Below are 22,969 nucleotides of genomic sequence, written 5' to 3' on the forward strand. Positions count from 1 at the left end.
GTACACTTCCAGGATAATTGCCTGACATCCTCGCCTTCTGCTCCCTGTGGCAGGGACCAACTAGGATCATAAAACGGCTTTTGCAACACACCACATCTATTTTTGTCAATAACCTATCTTGGAAAGTAGAAACTCTGCCTTCTTTCCACGCACCTCGCCGCAGTATAATCTTGAATATTTGTGGCTGCATGCATAAACTAATCCTATCATAATTAACCACATATTATTAGTGGTGGCCCACAGGGGTCCATAGGGGGGAAGCCCTTCTGGCATTTGCCCAAATTCCAGATGGCCAGTCCGTCCCTGCTCTGTGTTACCGTTCTCAAACTGGTTGCTTTGGAAAACAACAAACTACACGCAAAAAAAGTTTTGAAGAGTTTGGATTGTGGAACAAGGCGGCCTGCTTTGTTCTACTGGAGAATGATTGTAAAGATTTACAGAACTTGCTGATGATATTTCCTCTCTAACTGGGATAAATTCAATCCTGAGACTATTTAGCAGGGCTGTGTCCGGAGCTTAGACATCACATATCCATTGTGTCACTCAGGTAATATCGGAATATTCTGATGTAGGATTTTAAAATGAAAGACCTAAATGTCCAAGTAAAGCTATATTTGAAATCTTTTTTTTCAGACTGTTAAAGCCGTATTTTACTCTTTTAGGCTACTCTAAAACGGAATCCACCTGTTAAGCCAGCTTCATTCCAAGTCTGGGGGAGACATCACATATCCAGTGTGTCTCTCGGGTATTATGGACATCCCTCACAGCCTGGAGGACTTCCAGCGTGTCATCAATGTAAGATGTACTTAAAAACAGATGAACATTAAACCAGTCGGTGGGAAGTAACTAAATACAAAATACCAATTCAAGGTACTTGTACTTTACTTGAGGGTTTGTATTTCATGCAACTTCATACTTCTACTCCACTACATCCGAGGTTGATATTGTCCTTTTTAATGGCTGACAGCAGTAGTTTAATTTAATTTAATTTAATTCTTTAGATTACAGTTTCTCATCCCCTTCCTGTCCATTGAAAACCGTGTACCTCCAGATGTGTTGATGTTGAATGTTTGTGATAAACTGAAGGATGAAAGTTCTCCCTCTTAATCTAAATAAAGTCTTTAAAAAGCCTCCTGGATCAGCTGGAAAATGCATTGTCTTAAAGATGAAAACAGCTATTTTTCTGACATTTTAAACATATGATGATCTTATTGAATATGATGCATGGCTGTAGATTAAACCAGCAACAGCATATAAAGGAAACATGTACAGTGGTAAAATACAACATACACATGAAAGCAGCAGGAATATTAATAATATTAATCCAGAAACATCAGACAGAAGAGGAACACACTACATATTATACTTTTATTTTTCATACTTTGAATTGCATTTTGCTGATGATACTTTAAGTAAGTTATTTTGAATGCAGTACTTGTGTCTTGTAGAGGAGTACTGTATTAGTATTTAACGTATCTGAATACTTCCCTCTGTGTGGTTCCTGCAGGAACCTTTAATGTGATCCTATCCTATCCAATTCTGACCCTCAAAGACCTGTTAGTCTGCCTTCAAAATGTCCACCTCCACTCCATTTACTATCCTAAATTAGATGCACCTGTTTGAGGACGTTAGCTGCATAAAGACACCTGTCCACCCCATAAAATCAGTAAGAATCCAACTACTAACATGGCCAAGACCAAAGAGCTGTCCAAAGACACTGGAGACTAAATTGTACTCCTCCACAAGGCTGGACAGGACTACGGGGACATGTCCAAGCAGCTTGGTGAAGACAGGTCCACTGTTGGTGAAATCATTAGAAAACGTAAGAAGCTAAACTTGACTGTCAAGCTCCCTCGGACTGGGGCTCCATGCAAGATCTCACCTCGTGCGTTCTCAATGATCCTAAGACAGGTGACAAACCAGACCAGAACTACACGGGAGGAACTGGTCAATGACCTGAAAAGAGCTGGGACCACCGTTTCCAAGGTTACTGTTGGTAATACACTAAGACATCATGTTTTGAAATCATGCATGGCACAGAAGGTTCCCCTGCTTAAACCAGACCATGTCCAGGCCCGTCTTAAGTCTGCCAACGACCATCTGGAGGATCCAGAGGAGTCATGGGAGGAAGTCGTCAGATGTCGTCAAATGTGGTCAGATGAGACCAAATAGAACTTTTTGGTCATAATTTCACTAACATGTTTGGGGAATGATGAAGACCATCCCAAGAAACCCTCCATCCCTACTGTGAAGCAGGGGGGGTAGCATCATGCTTTGGGGGGGGGGGGGGTTCTACATATGGGACAGGGGGACTGCACTGTATTAAGGAGAGGAGGACCGGGGGTATGTATTGGGATATTTTGGGGACCAAACCCCCTTCCCTCAGTTTAGAGCATTGAAGATGGGTCGAGGTTGGGTCCTCCAAAATGACAAAGACCCGAAGACCACAGCCAGGAGAACCAAGGGGGGCTCTGTGAGAGGCATATCAAGGTTCTGGCGTGGTCTAGCCAGTCTCCAGACCTAAACTCAATAGAGAATCTTTGGAGGGAGCTCAAACTTCGTGTTTCTCAGCGACACCCCAGAAACCTGACTGGTCTAGAGAAGATCTGTGTGGAGGAGTGGGCCAAAATCCTTTCTGCAGTGTGTCAAACCTGATGAAGAACTACAGGAAACATTTGACCTTTGGAACTGCGAACAAAAGCCACTGTACCAAATAGTAACATTGATTTTCCCAAGTGTTCAAATATTTATTTGCAGCTGTATCATATAAATAAATAGTTAAAAAATCATACATTGTGATTTCTGTTTTTTTTTTTTAGATATCTCTCACAGTGGACATGCACCTACAATACCATTTCAGACCCCTCCATGATTTCTAAGTGGGAGAACTTGCAAAATAGCAGGGTGTTCAAATACTTATTTTCCTCACTGTGAGTTGTCGCTCCGTTTGTTCACATTATTTTTTGCTCTCCTTTTTCTCCCCAGGTGGCCAACAGCATATTCGGCTTCTAAGGGGGCTCGTTGGGATGACCCTCCCATCGCACGAGACCTGGCCCCATGGCCCTCCGGTCTCACTAGCACCCGTTTTTGGCTTTACATCAAAAATTACTCACCATTTAAAATCGGTTCAGAGAGCCTATGTAGGCTACTGGAGAGGCATATGATGTACTAAGTTGGGGGGGGGCCTTACTCAGTCTGTAGGGAGTGCCGTTGGAAACGGCAGGAGGGTTGGGGCAAGTTGCAGTCCTCGGCTCCCAGAGGTGCTGGTATGTAATATTTTAATCTCATTAACCTTTTGCTCTCTTCAATCTGGCATACTTTAGTCTCATAGATATTACAGTAACATTTCTGCAGGTACTCAACCCTAACCAGCCGGTGTAGTAACAAATTAAAAGATTTTTTTTTTACTTACCTGAGTCCCTTCTATGTCTGAAAGACAAAAAAGTAACGTTAGTTTTTTCATATTTAGTCAAGTTCATCTTACCTTTAAAAATCTGCGCACAACGTCACATAAAGGTCCGTAAGAAGCTAAGAGTAGGAGGAGATGAGCTGATATAATATATAACAGTTATCAAGCAAAGTTAACAACGGTAGATCGGAGCTATTTTAGCACGAGATATAGTACGCTGCAGTTTTAAATACCATTAACTTTGTCAGCTAACACGATTAAAAGGTTCACTTGGCATATGTTTTGAGAAGAAACGGTGCCGCTACATAAACAGAGTGCGATAGATCTCCCTGGCCAGCATCAGGGCAGTCGCTCCACTGCTGAGACTCCGCCCGGCAACATGTCTCATTTCATAGCTCTCCTGACAGTACACCGCGAACAAGCCGCTACAAGGCTGAGTTTTGGAAGGGTAGTTTATTGGTAAATACAACACAATGCAATTTTATGGTAGAAATGTGTCACATTTCGCGACGACCATTCCCACTCCGCCTTTCTATTTTTCTGTAACTTAATCTTAAAGCACATAAAAGGCAATTAATTTATTGAATGAATATACATTTAAAATAGCAAGATTCAACAACTTTTTAGAGTGTACTGTTTGTAGGGCTAGAAAAGCAAAATCTAGGATTACTTTAGACTAAAATTAAAGGACTGTATGTTGATGATAATCACGACTGGAATATGTCAACTTTTGCTGCAATAGCTTATTTCAAAATCCACTGTCACTTCAATTATTCTCGTGCAATGCTATAAAATTGAATAAGGGACGCTGCCCCCAATTAATGTCCAAAAGTTATTGGGTAGCTTGCCAAGAGCGTTGGGGTGGAATCAACTCAGTTATTTTGGAAATTAAAAAGAATATTGATGTAGGAAAACGGGTCAATTTTACGCGCAATGACAACATGAAGACAACATGAGACAAACATGAGGGTTAAAACAAGAAATCATGTAGTAAGATTAGTCTTGTTCTAAACTGAATTAGTAAAGAAGTATAGAATCCACTGATAGTCATTAGGTTGGATTAGATTAGATTCAATCTTTATTGTCATCTACATCATGTACAGTAGTCATGCAACTGAATATACAGGTTTGGAGAGTTTAGAGAGGGCCTCCGAGGCGCGCAGCTCGTGAAGAGCGCCTGGCACATGCACTCTGAAAAGGATCTAGGGCAGACAGCATTTGATAATAGCAGACATAATATAATGCAGGCATATACTTACATACATGAAGGGAATATTGGGGGTATGGTGTCTGTGGATGTGAGTGCGTGGGAGTACACAAACTGTGTTGTCGTTGAATAAACAGCTGAAGTTCAGGCAGTCGGCTTGACTATTAGTGAGTGTGCGTATGTATGTGAATGTGAGACAGACGACTGCACGGGGGGAGGGGGGGGGGGTGTGCAAAACTATCCCAGTTCAGCCCGCCTTGACTCATGGAGGCGTAGTGGAAACACAAGAAAGAAAGAAACGAGGCAGTCATACGGATGGTGCTTGTTCGTTGGGTGGTGTATGGTGTGTGTGTGAGAATGAGTTGTGTGTGTAGAATGTCGTGGGCCGGTCAGACTGTCTGTGATTGGTACAAGTTCAGTCATCGTCGTGACCTTCGAGAGATAAGCGCAGTGTCAAGGACTTGGTATAGAATGTCAGCTGCTAATTGTTTCCGCGGCTTGCGGGCAAACGGGGGACGGGTGCAGGGGGGAACAGTTAATCATATTTCAATTGATAGATTCGATTGCATGATAGCAGTGAATTATAAAACACGACTGAGTGATTCCTTACCTGAATGATGTTGGGGGCTCGGATAGCCTACGGAGAGTGTGTACAGTACGTAAAAATCTTCTTGCATATACAGTTTGGAGTCAAAGTGCGACAGAGAGGAAGTGGGTTGGGTGTTTCCTTCCATGATTATTGAATCATCAGATAAACTCCGTTAAGAACAGGAAGGGCAAATAGTCCAACACTCAGTTATGGGGGGACATGTTTATTTCTAGGTTTTTTTCGCTGGCCTGACAGTTACAGAAGCAAAAGTAAAAAGCTTCATGCAAATTGTCGGGCTTTACTACAAGTCTGGCATGTGCAGACATATCACAACATTGGCTAGCCTGGCAGTAGTCGCGCCTTACTATAACTGAGCCTGTTACGTCTTCTCCACATCGCATCATGACATATCTGGTTTAGGATCTCTGTTTTTAATGCAGCAAATTAACTTATACGTTCAAGTGAAGCCGACTATTTTTTTTAAATTTCATTCTCGCATAATTCTCCAACTACTCACCAGTTGCCTAAAGGCTCACACTGAAAAAACTCCAGCTATTCAAAGTCCATTAATTTAAACGCTTCCCAATGTACTGAATGATGAGACAGTTACAAAAGTCAATAAAACACATTTTTTGTGCTAAAAGGGATCTGGCTAAATTATCATTGTCGAATGAGGCAAATAGTTCCATACGTCGATAACAAAATTACCTTCTGTGAATATAACTTGAAAGCTGAGGAAATAATAATAATCAAAATGAACTGAAAATTATCAACAAGTGCTTTTCAATTTTGTTTTGGACATAATTTGACCATAAGTGAGAACAGGAAAATTGATGACAAGTCAAAGAGTCTGATAATACCAATGATCAGCGCAAAGAGCCCAGATATCTGTCATCATTTTCTTCTTGCAGCACCCATCCAGGGAGGTGGTCTGTCGGTCTCGTGACCGTAAACGTCTGAATAGTGGCAGGCAGCTGCAGCCCAGGGAACATCAAGTCTGCTTGGGAGCTATTCTCGTAGTCAGTGGTGCATCAATTCTGCAGGATGTGTCTTTATATTCGGCCTTGGAAAGAGCAATCACTCCTCAGTGGCCCCACTGGCTGGAGTCCGCATTGCCATATTAGCACCTTATATATATATATTCTAGTAGACGTCACACACACTGCTAACTCTACCTTACGTACCCTACTCATCCACCGGTGACTGGCTGGCTGCCACGCCAAACACTCCAACCCCGCCCCCCCAGTTTATCACTGTCCATTGTGGTACCTAATATTTAGATCTGGTGGTTTGTGTTGTTGGTTTTTACTCTTCTCTCCAGAAATCGCATTGTTGCCTGGCATTGTGCGGAAGTGTGTTGTTGAGCAGTCTGGTTTAACTGTTTGTGGGTTTGGAGTTATTCGATATGGATTTGGACAATTCAGACTTACGTGCACTGCGAAGACCAAATTCTTATTTCACTAACACTTGTGTGTTCTGGACTAACACGGGCTTCCATAAAATGCTAAAGTATCAAACAGAATGACTATATCGGAAATAAAACAGAATGGGCAGAGATGTGTTTTCTGGGAATCTTTGTGTGTGGATTGGGGCCATGGCTACGGTCACGTGCAAACGTTTGCCATGGCCAACTCCGCTGGAACCGCAGGTCGGCAGGGCTGGGGGAACGGTTAATGGTTGTTGATATTGGTACTTCTCATCTTCAATATTATCCGACTTATTTATTCCGCACCCATCTTCCACACTTTGGTTTGGCAGAACATATATGCTGCAAAACTAAAGACGTTTCCATTTAGTGCACAAAGCAAATCGCTTTCATGCTAATACACTCCTACTGCTGTTATATGTATATAATGCCAGCCATCCTATCTACTGTTATATATATATAATACACCCTGCCTACTACTGTTATATTATATATAATACACATCCTACGACTGTTATATGTATATAATCCACCTCCTACTACTGTTATATATATATAATACAAATCTCTACTACTGTAATAAGGTGTATATAATACAGAAGGTCATGCCCTACTACTGTTAGTATTATATATACACATCCTACTACTGGCAGATACAGGCTATGTGAAAAAAAAAGGGCTCCATCGGCACAGTAGGTTTTTACTTGTGTCAGCTTACAGGTTTCTGGATCTGTGCATTCAATTCAATTATAGTTAACAGATATCTAGTCACTGTACAAGTGTGTGTGTGTGTGTGTGTGTGTGTGTGTGTGTGTGTGTGTTTGTGTTTGTGTGTGTGTGTGTGTGTGGTGTGTTTCGGGAGAAGGTCAAAAATTTAATGTTACACTCATGTGTAAGTGACACATGTAGATTTGGCAGGAAATGATTCATTCGATGAGCCAGCATCACCTTAATACAAACCATCATCAGTGCTAAATACAATACATAACAAATATACATCAACCATTCAACAGTAGAATACATATAGCATAAATATAATACAACCATCACGAGTATAGATAGAATACATAAATATAATCAACATCACAGTATAACAATACTAAATATAATTACAACCATCCACAGTATAATATCAATGACATAGAATAAATAGCAACCATCACAGTATAATACAATTCCATAAATAAAATAGTCAAGCTCATTCCAGTATATATACAATACTATAAATATAATACAACCAGTCAACAGTATAATACAATACATCCAATATACTACAAAGCGCATCACGTGTAATACACTAAAAATATAATACAACCATCCAGTATAATAGCAATACGCTAAAATCTACCCTACAATACCATCACAGTTAATACCATATCGATACATATAATCCAACCTCAGCAGTATAATAGCAATACATAATATAATACAACCATCACAGTAAATACAATCATATGTATAAATACAAATAAAAAACCATCACAGTGTAGATAAATACAATACATAAATATAATAGCAACAGCATCACAGTATAAGACAGTACATAAATGATAATACAACATCACAGTATCATACAATACATAAATATAATATGCAACCATACAATCACAATATAATACGAATACATAATATAATACATAGCCATCTACAGTATATACAATACATAAAATATAATACAACATCACATATCATAAATAATACCCAATAAATATATACAAGCCATCACAGTATAATACAATACATAAATAAATACGAACCATACAGTAGAAGACAATACATAAATAAATAGCAACCATCACAGTTGAGATGGACATCTGTATTAAGTAATACACAAGATCAAAGAAAGCAATATCTTTTATGTTTATTACTGTATAATCTGATATATGTAGGGTTACATATAAGTGCATGTCCAAAACCAATAACCTTATAAATTTTTCCAAAACAGTGTGGTATGGCCCCGTTCTGTCCAGCTGGGACACCTTCCTTTTGGTTTTGGTGAGAGACTTTTCAGAGACTTGACAGCTCTAATCTACTGGTCCTGGATCTTTGCCCCAGGTGGAAGCAACCTGAACTTAAGGTTCACTAGGGTTTGGGCCCTTCTTTGGACGGGGGATATTTTATAACATTCTCATAAAGGTGGGGCAATATCTCTGATAGAAGTGCATGCCGACACCAGTATAAGGTTTGAAAAAGCAGGATAGTGGGGGTGTGGGGGGCTTCTCCTGAAGTAAGTTTTAGTTTGTTTTAAATATGTTTATGAAAAAGAAGAATACAGTTTGGAGCATGCACCATGGTCGATCCTTTCACTCGCAGGACACAGTAATGACAATAGTACAATTATCTTTTTTCTGCACTTTATTCCATATGACAAAGACATTTTATACTATGAGCATTCTGTTATTTAAAAGCGCAGACACAGAAAATCAATCATCATGTTACATGTCGATCTGCAGTGACTTAACACAGGAGACGGATGGAGGACAGATATCTGGTGGAGCTGGAAAAGTCCGAGCAGTTTTCATTTATAACGCTGCCACATTTCAAGTTCTTTCATTGTTTATATTACAATACATACCCACCTCACAAAGAGCTGTGGTTTGGTAAAAAGCCACATTTTACCATAAGTTGAATTTAAACCCAGTGCCAAAAAGAGAAACGCCCATGGTACGGGGCCCATGGAGAAGCCGGTTCCCAGAAACCTTAGCCTCTACACCTGACGGCCCGACCCGACGCCGGTGTCCGCTGCAACCGCCGTGGCTTTTCACCGACTGCGGAGGCTGAAACACTTCCCAGTCCTGCTTCGACAAGGCTCTGGCCCCCTGTTCAGTAGAGAGACAACTCCTGCGTTGGCGTTGGGCCCTTTGGGCCCCTGCTTCAAAAAAGCTCCCTGGTGGGACAGTTCCAGACAAAGAGACCTGCCTTTAATCTCAAAGAACATAGTTGATACCTTAAAAATAACATTGCAAAACATTTATAGACAAAACATATTCCAAACAATATCATCCACGACACCTGATTTACTTCTTTAAATGTGTGGGTTTGATCAAGCCTGCTGTGTTAATGGGAAAAAAACCTTTTAATAACTGATGTTTCTTCTTTGAGAAACAGGTTATGATAAGACATATCTGAACTTATGTTGCAATATGTTACTCCCAACCCTTGTCCGTTGAATATACCCCTTTAAGTTGTTTTTATAGTAAATTGTTGTGGGGGCCCCGGCTGACCGAGTCGGGCCTTTTATTTTATTTTGGTTTTTTTTTTTTTTCTCTGCCTTTTGTTCCCGCTTCCTTCTGCCTGCTGGTGTTGTTGTTTTTTGTTTTTTTCCGAGTCATCCCTCAATCTCCAATGCCAGCTGACCAGCCCACACCTGCTTCTGTGTCAATCAACAACCGGCTCATTCTCCACACCCTGCCAGCTGCTCTCGCTCCTCCCTCGCCTTCCACACCTGTCGGCATCATCATCACCACAGTATATCTACTCCGCTCTTCACTTCTCGTCGTCACCTGATCGCTTCGCTACTTCCTGGGGTGAACTCCTAGTACCGCTGCTTTAAGGCTTAAAACTTGTCTTGTGCCATGTTACACCTCCCCTGTCCTTCACCTCTCTTTCTTTTCCTCTCAGTTCCAACTTCCGTTCCCAAGCTGGCCCTGGCGCCCTCCGGTCCTCCTCCCTCGTCGCCCCGCCTTCAACCCTTCCGATCCGCTGCAACGCGTCAGTTCTCCGACCCCACTGCCCTTCTCCTCCCCACCACGCCCGACTATCCCTCCTGCCATCTCCCGTTTCGCCATCCCCTCCTCCTGCCTTCGCTCCCGCCCCTCGTCGGACTCAACCCGTCATTCCTGCACCATCCATTCCTGTGCCCTCACTGGTTCCCTGGCTCCCTGCTCCGGGTCTCCATAGCCTCCGTCTCCCCTCTCCCCTTTCCCTCTCTTCCCTTAATAAATAACCTCTTGAGCTGTGCGGTTGGGTACCGTTCCTTCCCCCCGTAACAGGACGAAGGTCAGCTATAGGACCCGCCCTCTTCCCAACCCGCTAAATCCTTCGCCTTCCCCGCCCCATTTCCTTCGACTGTGGCCCTCCCCTGGGGCTATGCTCGCCAGCAGGCCTCTGCCCTTACGGCTATGTCCGAGGCGCTTCGCTCCCTTACTGAGGAGGTAACAAGCGGCTAGGCCGCAGATCACTTCCCGGATCCTTCACTCTCCTTTTGAACCCAGCACCAGTTAGCCCCGTCGTCTCCCCCGTCCCCCTACACGCTCCACATCGGGTTAATTCCGCTCCGTCACCCCGTTTGAAACTCCGGTCTGCTCCACCCGAAAAGTTTCTCCTTGTGCTGTGGACGTGTCGATGGTTTTCCTATGCAGATGCTCCCTGGTGTCAGCAACAGCCAGTAACTTTTCCACTCCGCAGAGGCAGAGGTGTGTTTTGGTGGCTGGGACTGCTCCGTGACCGCTCGCTCTCTGGTTTTCGCTTCGTTGAGGCTTCGAGGCCCGATCTCCTGTCTGTCTATCCCTCCTTACCTGGGAGGAGAGAGGAGGGTGTTTTGAACCCAGCCCGTCGGGTTTTGGATAAAAGCTCCGGCCTGATTCTCTCCCGTCAGGATAGCCGTACGTCGCGGAGTCACTCCGTTGACTTCCGCATCTGGCGCGCAGGGCGGGTTGGAACACAGGGCTCTCACCGCAGCTTTACTGGTGGCCTCATGTACCGGCTGCAGACCTTTTGCCACCAGGGACGGAGCCTGGGAAGACCCTGATAGCCTATCGTTGTAGCCCCGCCCCCTGGATAAACCGCTCCGGGGAGAGGGACCGAGAAGCCACCCTACGCGGCTTCGCCTCTGCCCGGCGCTAGGTCCCGCCACCGCCTAGGTTCTCTGCTTCCCCTCGCCTTCCCACTACGCCCCACCGCCTCCCCGCACGTCCGTTTCCCCCCACACCGTCCGAACCCATTGCAGCTAAGTAAAAGCCCAAACCGTCCCCTAGGAACGCGAACGCCCCCCGCCAAATACTCTGGTTTGTTCTATCTGTGGCTTAGCGGCCACTTCCTCTCCACCTCCCAGATTCGGCCAAAAGACCAGCTCTCCATAGCGTGGGTGCTCCTGGCGAGCCGTACCCCTCCGCCCCCATCGCTTCTTAGCTATTGACTTTCCCTGTCCTGGCGCCACGTGTCCCCGTTCCTCTGGGGGCGCCTAGGACTATTCCGTGGATCCGACGAGAGCTATCATTGATGGTAGAGCTAGCCCGTCAACTCAGCATTCCCCCCCTTCCTCTCTACACAAGACCCTCCGCGCCACCAGCCTCAACGTCAGAACTGGCCACCGTCACTCAATGCACCCCGACCCACATAGACCTCCTGACCTCCGCAACCACCCCATCTCTCTCACTCCACCCTCATCTCCTCCCCCCCACTACCCCTGTAGTACTCAGACTATCCCCGCTCAAACTCACACCTAATGGTGGACTGGTCGCGGGGACGATCAGAAACGTAGCACCGAATGTCTTACCCGCTGCCTATTATCCGCCCGAGCCCCGCGTAAGACGTTCGATGCTGACGCACCACCTCCCAACCCCCCAAGACCTGTCCTTCTGGTCCCTGCTGAAGCCCCGACCTAGGCTTTGGTGTATCCTTAGGGGACCAGGCCATGTCCTCTGCCCCCCCACCGCCCCTATGGACTGCTCCTAGCCCTTCTCCCCGGACGCCCCCTGCCCAGTGGCCGTTTGTTCAGCTGTCTGCTCCGAGAGAGAGGCTATTATCATTACATCAATAGCAATCCCGACGCCGTCCAGCATCATTCCGCCCTTCCTTCATCCCCCTTGGGCCCAGGCTTCTTCGTTGTACCCAGAAGGACAAGACCCTCCGTCACTGCATTCGATTACCGGGGCTCACGTCCATAACCGTCAGAAACAAGTACCCGTTGCCCCTTATGGATTCCCGTACACGAGTCCCTCCTCCCGGTTCCCCGTCTTTACTAAGCTCATCTCTCATAACGCCTACCACCTCGTCCGGATCCTGGAGTGTGACGAGTGGAAAACGGCGGTTAAAACACGCCGTTAGGTCACTACTAGTATTGGTTATGCCTTTTGTCTCACTTAAACACCGCCGCTCTGTTGTTGCAAGGCCCTGGTCAACGATGTGCTCCGTGACTACCTTCCTACTCCTTCGTGTTTGTTTACCTGTACGATTTCCCTGAGCTTCCTCCCTCTACCCAGTCCACACTAACCACACCGACTGTCCGGTTATGCTGGCAGCGGCTCATGGAAAACGTTATACGTCAAGCAGAGAAGTGTGAGTTCAGCGTCCCCTCCGTTCACTTCTCGTTTTATCATTGAAGTCGGGGCACGCGTGCCGACCCCGACAATCAAGCTGTATGGACGGCCGTCCCCACCTCGTTAAGCAGATTGCCCAGCGTTTCCTGGGTTTTCGCCAAGTTCTACGGCCTTATGCCATTTTCGACCACTACGCCCCGTGCCGCCCCCCTCAACTCGCCTCCCCTCCCCTGTCTGTTCGTTTGTTTGTCCCCCGATGCCGCTGCGAGCCAGTTTCGCACCTCTTATTTCTTGTTCCCCACCGCCCCTTTCCCTCTCCAATCCCGACCCCATCCTCCAGTTCGTGGTGGGGTAGAGCGCCTCTAGTGTTCGGGGTGGGAGCCACTCTGTCCCCAGCGTCACCCTCCGACCGAAGGCTTCACCACTGTGCCTTTTTTCTTTTTCCAAACCTCTCTCACCACAGAACATAATTACCGTGTGGGCCCGTGAGCGCCTTGCCGTCAAGACGCGCGTTGTAGTAAATGGAGGCCTGCGGAGGGTGCCAGCAGGCCTTCACATCGGACTGACCATCCAAACCTTCCTACCTTCACTACGCCCAGAGACTCTCCTGCCCGCAAGCAGGTGGCCCCTTTCTTGCCCGTTTTGATTTCCTCTCTGTCCTATCTCCCGGACCCGAAACACCAACCGGACAGCCTTTTCTCTCCCTCCACGCCCCTGATGATGCCTGAAGCCCGCTGACTAATCATCCAATCCTTCGCGCTCGGCCTGTCGGCCTCCCTAGGGTTTGGGAAGTGATCCCACCGTCCCCTCCGTTCCCAGACCACCGACCCGACCACTGTACCGGACCGGTATACCGACTTCTACGCCCCTCCCCGGAGCCCGTTCCCTCCTGCAGTGGGCACATACGACGCCCTCCCGCTTTAGCTGCCTCACCCGGCCGGGCCCGCCCAGGTTCCTGCTCCGCCAACGCTTCTGGTGACACATGCGGCAGAAGGACTGCCGGACCTCGTTGCCGCTGCGAGGTTGTTGCCCGGGCTAGAACCATCCCATCACACGTGCCCGCCGGTCTAACTCCCCCTACCCACCCCCGGTCGTCCTTGTCCCACATCGCCCCCCCTGGACTTCGTCAACCGTTTGCCGAATTCCAGGGCCACACCGTTATCCTGACAGTGGTGGACCCTGCTCTCCAAGATGTCCACTTCATTACCCCTGCCGAAGCTTCCCACGGCGTTGGGGACCCCAGGTTCTCGGCCTACACAGGACTCCACGGCTATACACCGGCTCCCATGGCATACCCAAGACATCGTGGTCTGACCGGTGACCCCATTCACCTCCCGGCCTGAAACCTTCTGTCAAGCCCTGTGCTACTCCAGCCTTCGTCCTGAACACCATCCGCAAACCAACGGGCGACCGAGCGGCGCCCACCAGACCTGGGAGCAGCCCCTCAGGTGTTTGGCTAACCAGTGTCCCCCGCGTCCCCCCTCTTCTTCCTGGAGGCCCACGCTCCATTGTCGATACGCCCACAACCCTGCCAGCGATTGCCACTGGAAATGGTCCCCCTTCAAGGTTCGCCTCTGGGGTTCACCCCCGCTGCTTCCCGACCCTGGGAAGTCGCGGCCCGCTTCAGTCCAGGAACCCTACGGCGTTTTAGACGCGTATGGATGGAGGCCAGGTCCCGCGCTGCAACGGACGTCATCCCGCAACAGAACGCACTTGCCGACCGCCCACCGAAGACCATCCCACCGGCCTACCACCCGGCCAAAGGGTTTGGCTGTCCTCCCAGGACCCTCCCGCTGCAAACCACTCCCAGAACTCACGCTCCGAAGTCTCGTGGGTCCCTACGCGTCGGCTGTGCTTACCTGCAACTCTTGAGGCTCACATTACCGTCCCTCTCAAGTCCATCCTTGTTCTTCCACGGCTCCCGATCAACCTAATAGTCCCCCAGCGCGCCTCTCCGCTCCCAGTGCAGCTCCCCACCTCTCGCTGATCGCCGCCACCCGTCCGACACGTACGCCGCCTCCTCGACGTGCGACGTAGGGTCGGGGTTATCGTAATTTTTGCTGGCCGGCCTACGACCGAGGAACGCTCCTGGATCCCCGCCAGCCAAATGCTGGCCGCACTCCTCCTGATGATTTCTACATGTCCATCCGGCTAGCCTGGTGTCCGCCTGGGGGCGTCCGTTAGGAGGGGGTACTTTTTGTGTGGGGCCCGGCTGACCTTAGTCGGTCCTTTTATTTGCTTTTGTGTTTTTTGTTTTTTTCTTTCTTTCTTCCTTTTGTTCCCGCTTCTCTGCCTGCTGTTTGTTTTTTTGTTTTTCCTCCTCATCTCCATGCCAGCTGACCGCCCACACACTGTCTTCCTGGGTACAATTCAACCGGTCATTCTCCACACCTTCCAGCCTGCATCTCGCGCTCCCCGCCTTCCCCCGCTGTCATTGCCTCAATCATCACCCCCATATATATTACCGCTCTTCCCTCCATCTTCACCTGATCGTCGTCGCTACTACCTGTGAACTCCTGTACGCGACTGCTTAGGCGAGAAACTTGTCTGTTTGCATGGTTAGTCCCTGTACTTCCTTCTCTGTCTTGTTCCATCCTCATTTCCACTCCGGTCAGCCTGGCGTCCTGCGCCCCCTCCTGTCCTCCTCCTCGGCAGACCCCCTTCACCCCCTTCCTATCTGCTGCACGTCACGTCTCTCCGACCCCCCTGCCTTCTCCCTCAGCCCACCTACTCCCCTTACTCGACCCTCCTGCCTCTCCCGGTTTCGCACCCTCCTTCCCTGCCTTCGCCCGGCCCCTCAGGACTTCACCCCGGCATCCCTTCACTCCATCGGCCCCTCCTGGTTCCCGGCTCCCCCTCCCCCGGTCTCGCTCCTCCGGCCTCCCCTCCCCTTATCCCTCTCTTTCCCTTAATAACTTAACCTTACTTTGAGCTGTGCGTTTGGGTCCGTCTTTCCCCGTTACCAGTAATCACGGTGTACATCCAGGGTCTGGATGTTTTTTATGCATCATCAGACTAATCCTAAAAACATTCAATAAAAAACAGTAGGCAATTTTTGATCTGAGCACGCTCTTTGTTTCGCTTCTATCCTGAAGTTAGAAATTAATTAGAAACTAAAGTGTATCAGGCCATACTATTTATTGATATAGAAATTCTGCCGCATGCATGCCACTGAGGGTGTTTTTTTGCCTACCCGACCTCTTCAGGAAATAATAGTTCGACTGGACAGAAAAGTAGGAAATGTCAGCATCAGTACAGCGGGAATTCTCTCGACTGCCTCAATAAGATGCTGAGCAAACATTCTGCTTTGGATATAATCACATTACATATTGCCCACAAATGGAAACTTTTTTCTAATGATCATCAATGTTTACTGATGATGCAATAACATTTGGTTATTCGGCTGAATCCAGTCAATTCAATAGAATTACGATACAACTGCAACTCATTATTCAAATACGATAGACCATAAGCTGCATCAATATTTTGCATAACAAATGTGCTTGATTGATGATTCCCTGAACGAGGTTGTTGTCCTGCTGCGTGCTCTCATCGTCTCTGCATGGACTGCACCCGTAGGGAGGCATATATACAGGAAGTTCAATGTTTTACTTTCACTTTCAGAACAGCTCAGAGGGGCTCCTCCCCCCCCCCCACACACACCACACACATACACACCACAGCCTGTGAAAAACATCAGCAGACGTGTTTTTATGAAGTTTGTTTTTATCTGTTTATTCCATTTCTTCTCCCTCTCAAGAGAAGTCATGACTGTCCTGTGTAGTTTTCTTCTCTTTTTTTTTTACAATACAGAAAATAGTTGTACATGTTGTTGTCCATCTGTGGAGGAAAACACTTCTCTGTCTGCCTTTTACAAGACTATTAACATGTTATCTGAGGTTTTAGTTCTTTCGCTTTCTGTTTAACAGGGTGGAGATCCCCTCACTCAGAGTAAAACTGAAAGCCTGTCATGCTGTCAGGACCCTGAAGTTTTGGAGAATTTGGATTGTGGAACAAGGCGGCCTGCTTTGTTCTTTTGGAGAATGATTGTAAAGATTTACAAAGAATATGTTGATGATATTTCCTCTCTAACTGGGACACGTTCTATCCTGAGACTATTTAGTAGAGCTGTGTCCGGAGCGTAGACATCCCATGTCCAGTGTGTCACTCATGTAATATTGGACCATTCTGATGTAGGATTTTAAAATGAAAGGCCTAAATGTCCAAGTAAAGCTATATTTGAAATCTTTTTCAGGCCATTAAAGCCATATTTTACTCTTTTTCATGCCACTCTAAAAAGGAATCCTCCTTTTAAACCAGCTTCATTCCAAGTCTGGGTGAGACATCACATATCCAGAGTGTCTCTCAGGTAATATTGGAATATTCTGATGTAGGATTTTAAAATTAAAGGCTTAAATGTCCAAGAAAAGCTAGATTTTAAATCTTTTTCTGGCTGTTAAAGCCATATTTTGCTCTTTTTCAGGTTACTATAAAACGGGGAGAGCTGGGCCGCGGAGTGAAGGAAAAAGGGCCGACAAGTGCTGAGCATTCTGGGAACTCCTTCAAGACTGTTGGGAAACCATTTCAGGTGACGACCTCTTGAAGCTCATCAAGAGAATGCCAAGAGTGTGCAAAGCAGTAATCAGAGCAAAGGGGGGCTACTTTTGAAGAAACTAGAATATAAGATAAATTATTTCAAACTTTGTTGTTAAGTACATAATTCCATATGTGTTCATTCATAGTTTTGATGCCTTCAGTGATAATCTACAATGGAAATAGTCATGAAAATAAAGGAAACGCATTGAATGAGAAGGTGTGTTCAAACTTGTGGCCTGTACTATGTGCAAACAGAAAGTAAACTGCACGTGTTAGACCACCAAGATGGCCCATTCTGCTCTGGATGATCACTGTGCTGTAATACAGCAGAATTCATCAAAGAGTTGTTCTTGTGCTACGTCCTGATGTGCCCTGCATCCCCCTGCAGTGCCCTGCTGTGCCATGAACTACTACAAACTAGTACTACTATTATACTATCATTTCTAGTCATTGTTCCATTATCTTTTAATGTGACTATTAGTGCCACTATTTATTACACCTCCAACTGACCCCGTCAGACACCGCCCACCAAGAGCCCGGGTCTCTCCCAGGTTTCTTCCTTTTAGAATTGGCCTTTGTAAATTATAGTGTGGTCCAGACCTGCTCTATTTTTAAAGTGTCTTGAGATAACTCTTGTTATGTATTGATACTATAAATAAAATGTAATTGAATAAGGAACGCCTCGGGATCCCCCCAGTCGGAGCTGGTTAATGTGGCTCGGGAAAGGGAAGTTCAAAATACATGTCTAGTGCCCCCCTCCAAACTGTAGCCACGCCCCCTTTCATGACTAATGAACTGTTTGACCAAGACGAAGAGGCGAGGGCCCGTCTGTCGCTGCTTGCAGCTTTTAATTACTTTTGTGTGTTTTTGTTTATAGAAATGGAGGAAATCCACCCACCACCCCCTCCTTTTCTCTGCCCTTTGGCTCTGAGCTGTTGTAAAGGTGAACTTCAGACCTTCAGTATCTGGTGCAGTGGGGGACATGTCCCTCCCAACGGGTGCCGTCCAGCAGAGACGCTGAGAGCACGCAGCAGACATCACCTTCTATCAACAACCTCATTCAGGTAACTCATCAATCAAGTCATATTTGTTATGCCAACAATAATGTATGCATGCGTTATGGTATTTTGTATTTTGCTCTAAATAGTGCAGTTTCTATCAGTAATTCATATTTGTACTGACTGTTGGTATTCAGTACAGAATAATCAAATGTTATTTGCATCTTCAGTAACATTGATGATCATTAATGAACAGTTTCCATTTTGCATGCAGTATGTAATGTAATTTATAATATACAGTATAAGTTGCTGCAGATCTTATTGAGGCAGTTGAGAGAATCTCCAGCTGTAATCTGCTGCTGACATTTCCTCTTCTTCTTTCCCAGTGAACTCTTCCTGAAGATGTCCGGTAGGCAAACACCAACCGTGTGCAGCAGAGAATACCTTCTATAATAATAATATAGTATATTGAGGACTAAGTTGATATCTAACTTCCGTGACTGAAAATTGAACAAAGAGCTGCCAGATAACAAAAGTCCTTCCTTTGTAATGAGTGTTGAAGTATCTTGGGGCAATATAAACCTTGTATATGTGCAGAGTCCATCCCTCTGTTGTTATTATTGTTATGACGTTATGATTTCCAAAGAAAGATAAATTAACTTGCCTGGATGAGCATCCAACTCATTTTCCCCTTTCTTTTTTTTCAGACCTTGCTGATAACAGTAAGTAAAGAAACATTTTGTCAATCAAATTGAACTTTGAGTCCAGTGGGCTGTTGATTACGAGACGTTTTGAGAAATAGCCAAATTTTGTATTGTCCAAATTTACAGATTTTTTTTTAAATCTAAAAACATACTGTAGTGGGATTTATTTGAGTTAACATATTGAAATATGAGCTTAGATGTCCTTGATATTCACACATTTCCTCAAGTAAACACAGTTTGACGCATCAGTTATTAGAAGTTTTTACGTCAGGCTTGATCAACCCAACACATTCTAAATAAGAAGGTCTCTACTGATGATATCTGTTTGGAAAATGTTAGTTTTGATGTTTTGTTTTGATGTTATGAACTATCTTCTTTGCGATGACTGTAACTGTGGAGTATCTTCATGTGTAACCCATGCAGTAGTAAAAGGAGATCTAGCGGTGGGTACAGGCGGGAACCAGACCCTGATCCACGCCATGGACCGGCCCGGTAAAGCTTTTGCTGCCGGTACCTATGCTGGTGCCGGGAAATTCGAAGATGAACTGGATGAGGAAACTGGAGTGTACGCTGGGGCAGGAGTCGGCCACGTTCAGGCTGAATGGAGTTATTTTGAAGCAGAGGCCAAAGGGCCCAACGCCAGCGCAGGGGCCGAAATCTCCAGGGCAGTGGGGGTCAGAGCCATGGCCAAAGCAGAACTGGCCAGTGCTTCGGCCTCTGCTGGTCCGGTGAAAGCCACCGTCGGTCTGGCGTTAGACACCGGGGGCAGCCTCGGTCCGTCAGGGGTAGAGGCTAAAGTACTGGGAACGGGATTCTCCTTCGGTCGTACTATGGGGGTTTCTCTGTTTGGCACCGGGGTTGAGATTAAATTATGGTAGACTGTGGCTTTTTACCAAACACAGCTCTTTGTGAGTGGGTGTTATGTCTCTATGACAACAATAAAACAATGAAAGAACTTATAAATGAAACTGGTTCTGACATTTCCAACTCCACCAGATATCTGTCCTCCATCCTGTCTCCTGTGTTAACGTCACTGCAGATCTGACATTTCAACATGATGACGTGATTCTCCGTGTCGGCTGCTTTTAAACAACAGAATGCTCATAGTATAAAATGTAGCAGTCTTTGTCATACTGGAAATAAAGTGCAGAAAAAAGATAATTGTATTGTTGTCATCACTGTGTCCCTGCTGAGTGAAGATGATCTGACCATGGTGCATTGCTCCACACATCCAAATGTCTCTTCTTTTACATAAACGTATTTAAAACAAAATAAAAACTGACTTTAGTAAGAAGCCTCCCCCCCCCACTATTCCTGCTGTTCAAGTTGTTCAACAGATATACCCAGGATAATATGGATGATGACCTTTGACCCTAATAGAAAGGGACCATATTTCACTGTTAATATGACAATCAGTTTTAGAGGGAGATTACCCCTGGCATGGGGCACACGCCCAATACCTAAACCTACATTTATCAGATTATACAGTTGATAAACATAAAAGATAGGGCTGCCCCATTACTTGTAAAATTTGAGTCACACTGAAGAAAAAACAGATGTTATGATTTGGGTTTTTTTAAGGTGCTGGCTGTCTCAAGAATAAATTTGGATGAGGTTACCCTTTTCAAGATGGCAGCATTTTCCCTTTAAATTTTTCCATTTCCTGCCAACTTGGCATTGAGAAGGACGTTTTAACCCTGGCAAATAACAGCTTAACTTTGCGTGTGACATTTCTTTAAAAACGAGGATTTTGTTGTGAAATTCTTTCTAATCAGACTTGTATTTGAAAAAAATCTTTTAAAAAAATTTTCTGAAAGAGGGTAGAGGAGGGGTTTGATGGTAACATATTTCCTCCACACACACACACCCACCACCACACACACAAACACACACACACAACACACACAAACCCACACACACACAAACAACACACACACACCACACACACAGTCGGGTCTGCTTATACTTTGTGGGGACCAGTCATTGAATAATGCGTTCCTAGCCCCCTTACCTAACCTTACCTCAAACTAAATCGCCTAACCTAACCCTAACCCCTAAACATAAACTAATAACCTACTCCTAAAAACCAAGTCTTAGTCCTCAAAAAAGCCCTTTAACGTAAGGGGACCAGCATTTGGTCACCACAAAGCCCTCAGGTCACCTAAGTATACTGTTTTAAACATTTTTGGTCCACCACAAATGTACGCGATACCTAGACAAAACCAAACAAAACACACACACCACACCAAACACACAAACACACACAAACACACCACACACACACAAACAACACAACCACACCTTGGGATTGCTCTCGCATCATCGTTGACTGTTTTCCCCCCCCCCCCCCCTGACATGAAAACAAAGAGTAATTACTTAATACTCCACATTCTCCACCCTATTACTATCTACTAATATCTTCTATCTATTATCTATCTATCTATTATTGATCTATCTATCTAATTATCTATCTAGCTATCTATCTATTCTATTAATTACAGTTGTTTGCTGATTGCACAATGGAGCACATGTGCAAAAATTACACCAGTCTGCACATCTTCTTAGATATATATGATTATTTTATATAAATGAACTCTATGAAAGACTTTTTCTGTAAAATACGAGAGCTGAAATAGGAATGAAAGGGAGTTATGTATTGTCCGTTGGGGACACAACAAAATGAAAAGATAAAAGAAACAAAGACACCAAGTGTCCTGGTAGATGTCTGAGGTTATATACAAGCCATAACCGTGAACAACACTTTATGCAGTATAATAAGACGTGCACACTACTGTTCTTCAGAAAGTAAGGGGGGTGAAGAAACTGCCACTCCATTTATTTGTATTTATAAATGACGTAACTTTAAACCACTGTCATTGCCAAGGGAAAAAAAACATAAGTCGTAACTAAGTTAAGAGTAAGTAATAAATCAAGTTATTACACGTTTTTTAATGGTGTTATTGTAAAAAAAAAAAGGGGCGGGGGGGGGGTTTATCTCGTGCAGTACCGACAGTTAAATTTAGGGTGAAAGTAAAAACCTTAATTACAATTTAGCATGTACTGTTATCTGATTAGTCAGTACTGTATGTTATGTGTATGTCCACCAAAACAGAAGTACAGCTGAGGCTGATGGGAATATTATTTACCTGTAGAAGGATATGCTGCAATATTGTGGTAAAGTACAAATTAATGGGTAATGAAGATGCATTATTCAATAAACTCAAAAACACTGAAGCAAAGTACGTCACAACGTACAAAGTGAAATAAAAAAAACTGTACATATACTAATAATTGAGGGTGTCTATGTAGTAATTGTAATTTCAAAGAAAAAATGAACATGAGTTATTGTAAAGAAAAATAAACTGCTCTGGTAAAAAATTGTGTCTAATAAAGACATTCAGGGAAAAAATACAAGCACAGTTGGTGCAAATATTATTAAGAAGAAGTGCAACTAATTACAGTGAGCAGTAATTGAGTATGAGTAACGAAGAAATAACTATATACTACAGGAAACAAACAAAAATGTTGCCAATAACATGGGGGTTTACACATTATTTTAAAAAAATATATAATTTTTGATATACATAAAAGTAAAAGTAGAATTTTTACATTGCAGGAATTTTTTTTTCATAGGTTTTCCAATTTTATGTCGGAAGGCCCCCCGGAGGGACCATGAAATGGACTTTTTTTTTCTGGCAGACCTTTCTGGGCGCACGCAAAATGCGTTGTGCTCACAATGAAACGGATTTAAGGCTCGCAAGATGATGCTAACAAATTACG

At 45.0% G+C, this 22,969-nt stretch overlaps 1 protein-coding gene and 1 long non-coding RNA gene across 2 annotated transcripts; one reads left to right on the top strand and one right to left on the bottom strand.

The window, feature by feature from the left end:
- Nucleotides 1–224: 224 nt before the first annotated feature.
- LOC116693001 (uncharacterized) lies at nucleotides 225–13,592 on the bottom strand. The gene is made up of 3 exons (XR_004332823.1): nucleotides 13,582–13,592; nucleotides 2,592–2,595; nucleotides 225–308 (listed from the first exon to the last, which is right to left on the bottom strand). It is a non-coding gene; the product is annotated as an uncharacterized LOC116693001 (long non-coding RNA).
- Nucleotides 13,593–18,317: 4,725 nt separating this feature from the next.
- On the top strand, nucleotides 18,318–20,347 carry LOC116693065 (uncharacterized). Its single transcript, XM_032521751.1, has 4 exons — nucleotides 18,318–18,551; nucleotides 18,872–18,894; nucleotides 19,193–19,207; nucleotides 19,613–20,347. The coding sequence occupies exons 1-4, from the start codon at nucleotides 18,367–18,369 to the stop codon at nucleotides 20,065–20,067; spliced, it is 678 nt and encodes a 225-aa protein (XP_032377642.1). The 5' UTR covers nucleotides 18,318–18,366; the 3' UTR covers nucleotides 20,068–20,347.
- Nucleotides 20,348–22,969: the final 2,622 nt, after the last annotated feature.

Source organism: Etheostoma spectabile, chromosome 7, assembly GCF_008692095.1.
Source record: "Etheostoma spectabile isolate EspeVRDwgs_2016 chromosome 7, UIUC_Espe_1.0, whole genome shotgun sequence".
NCBI classification, from domain to species: Eukaryota; Metazoa; Chordata; class Actinopteri; order Perciformes; family Percidae; genus Etheostoma; species Etheostoma spectabile.

Coding starts and splice junctions, on each gene's coding strand:
- LOC116693065 (XM_032521751.1), top strand. CDS start 18,367: ATGGAGGAAATCCACCCACCACCCCCTCCTTTTCTCTGCCCTTTGGCT. Junction 18,552..18,871: donor CTATCAACAACCTCATTCAG/GTAACTCATCAA, acceptor CTTCTTTCCCAG/TGAACTCTTCCTGAAGATGT.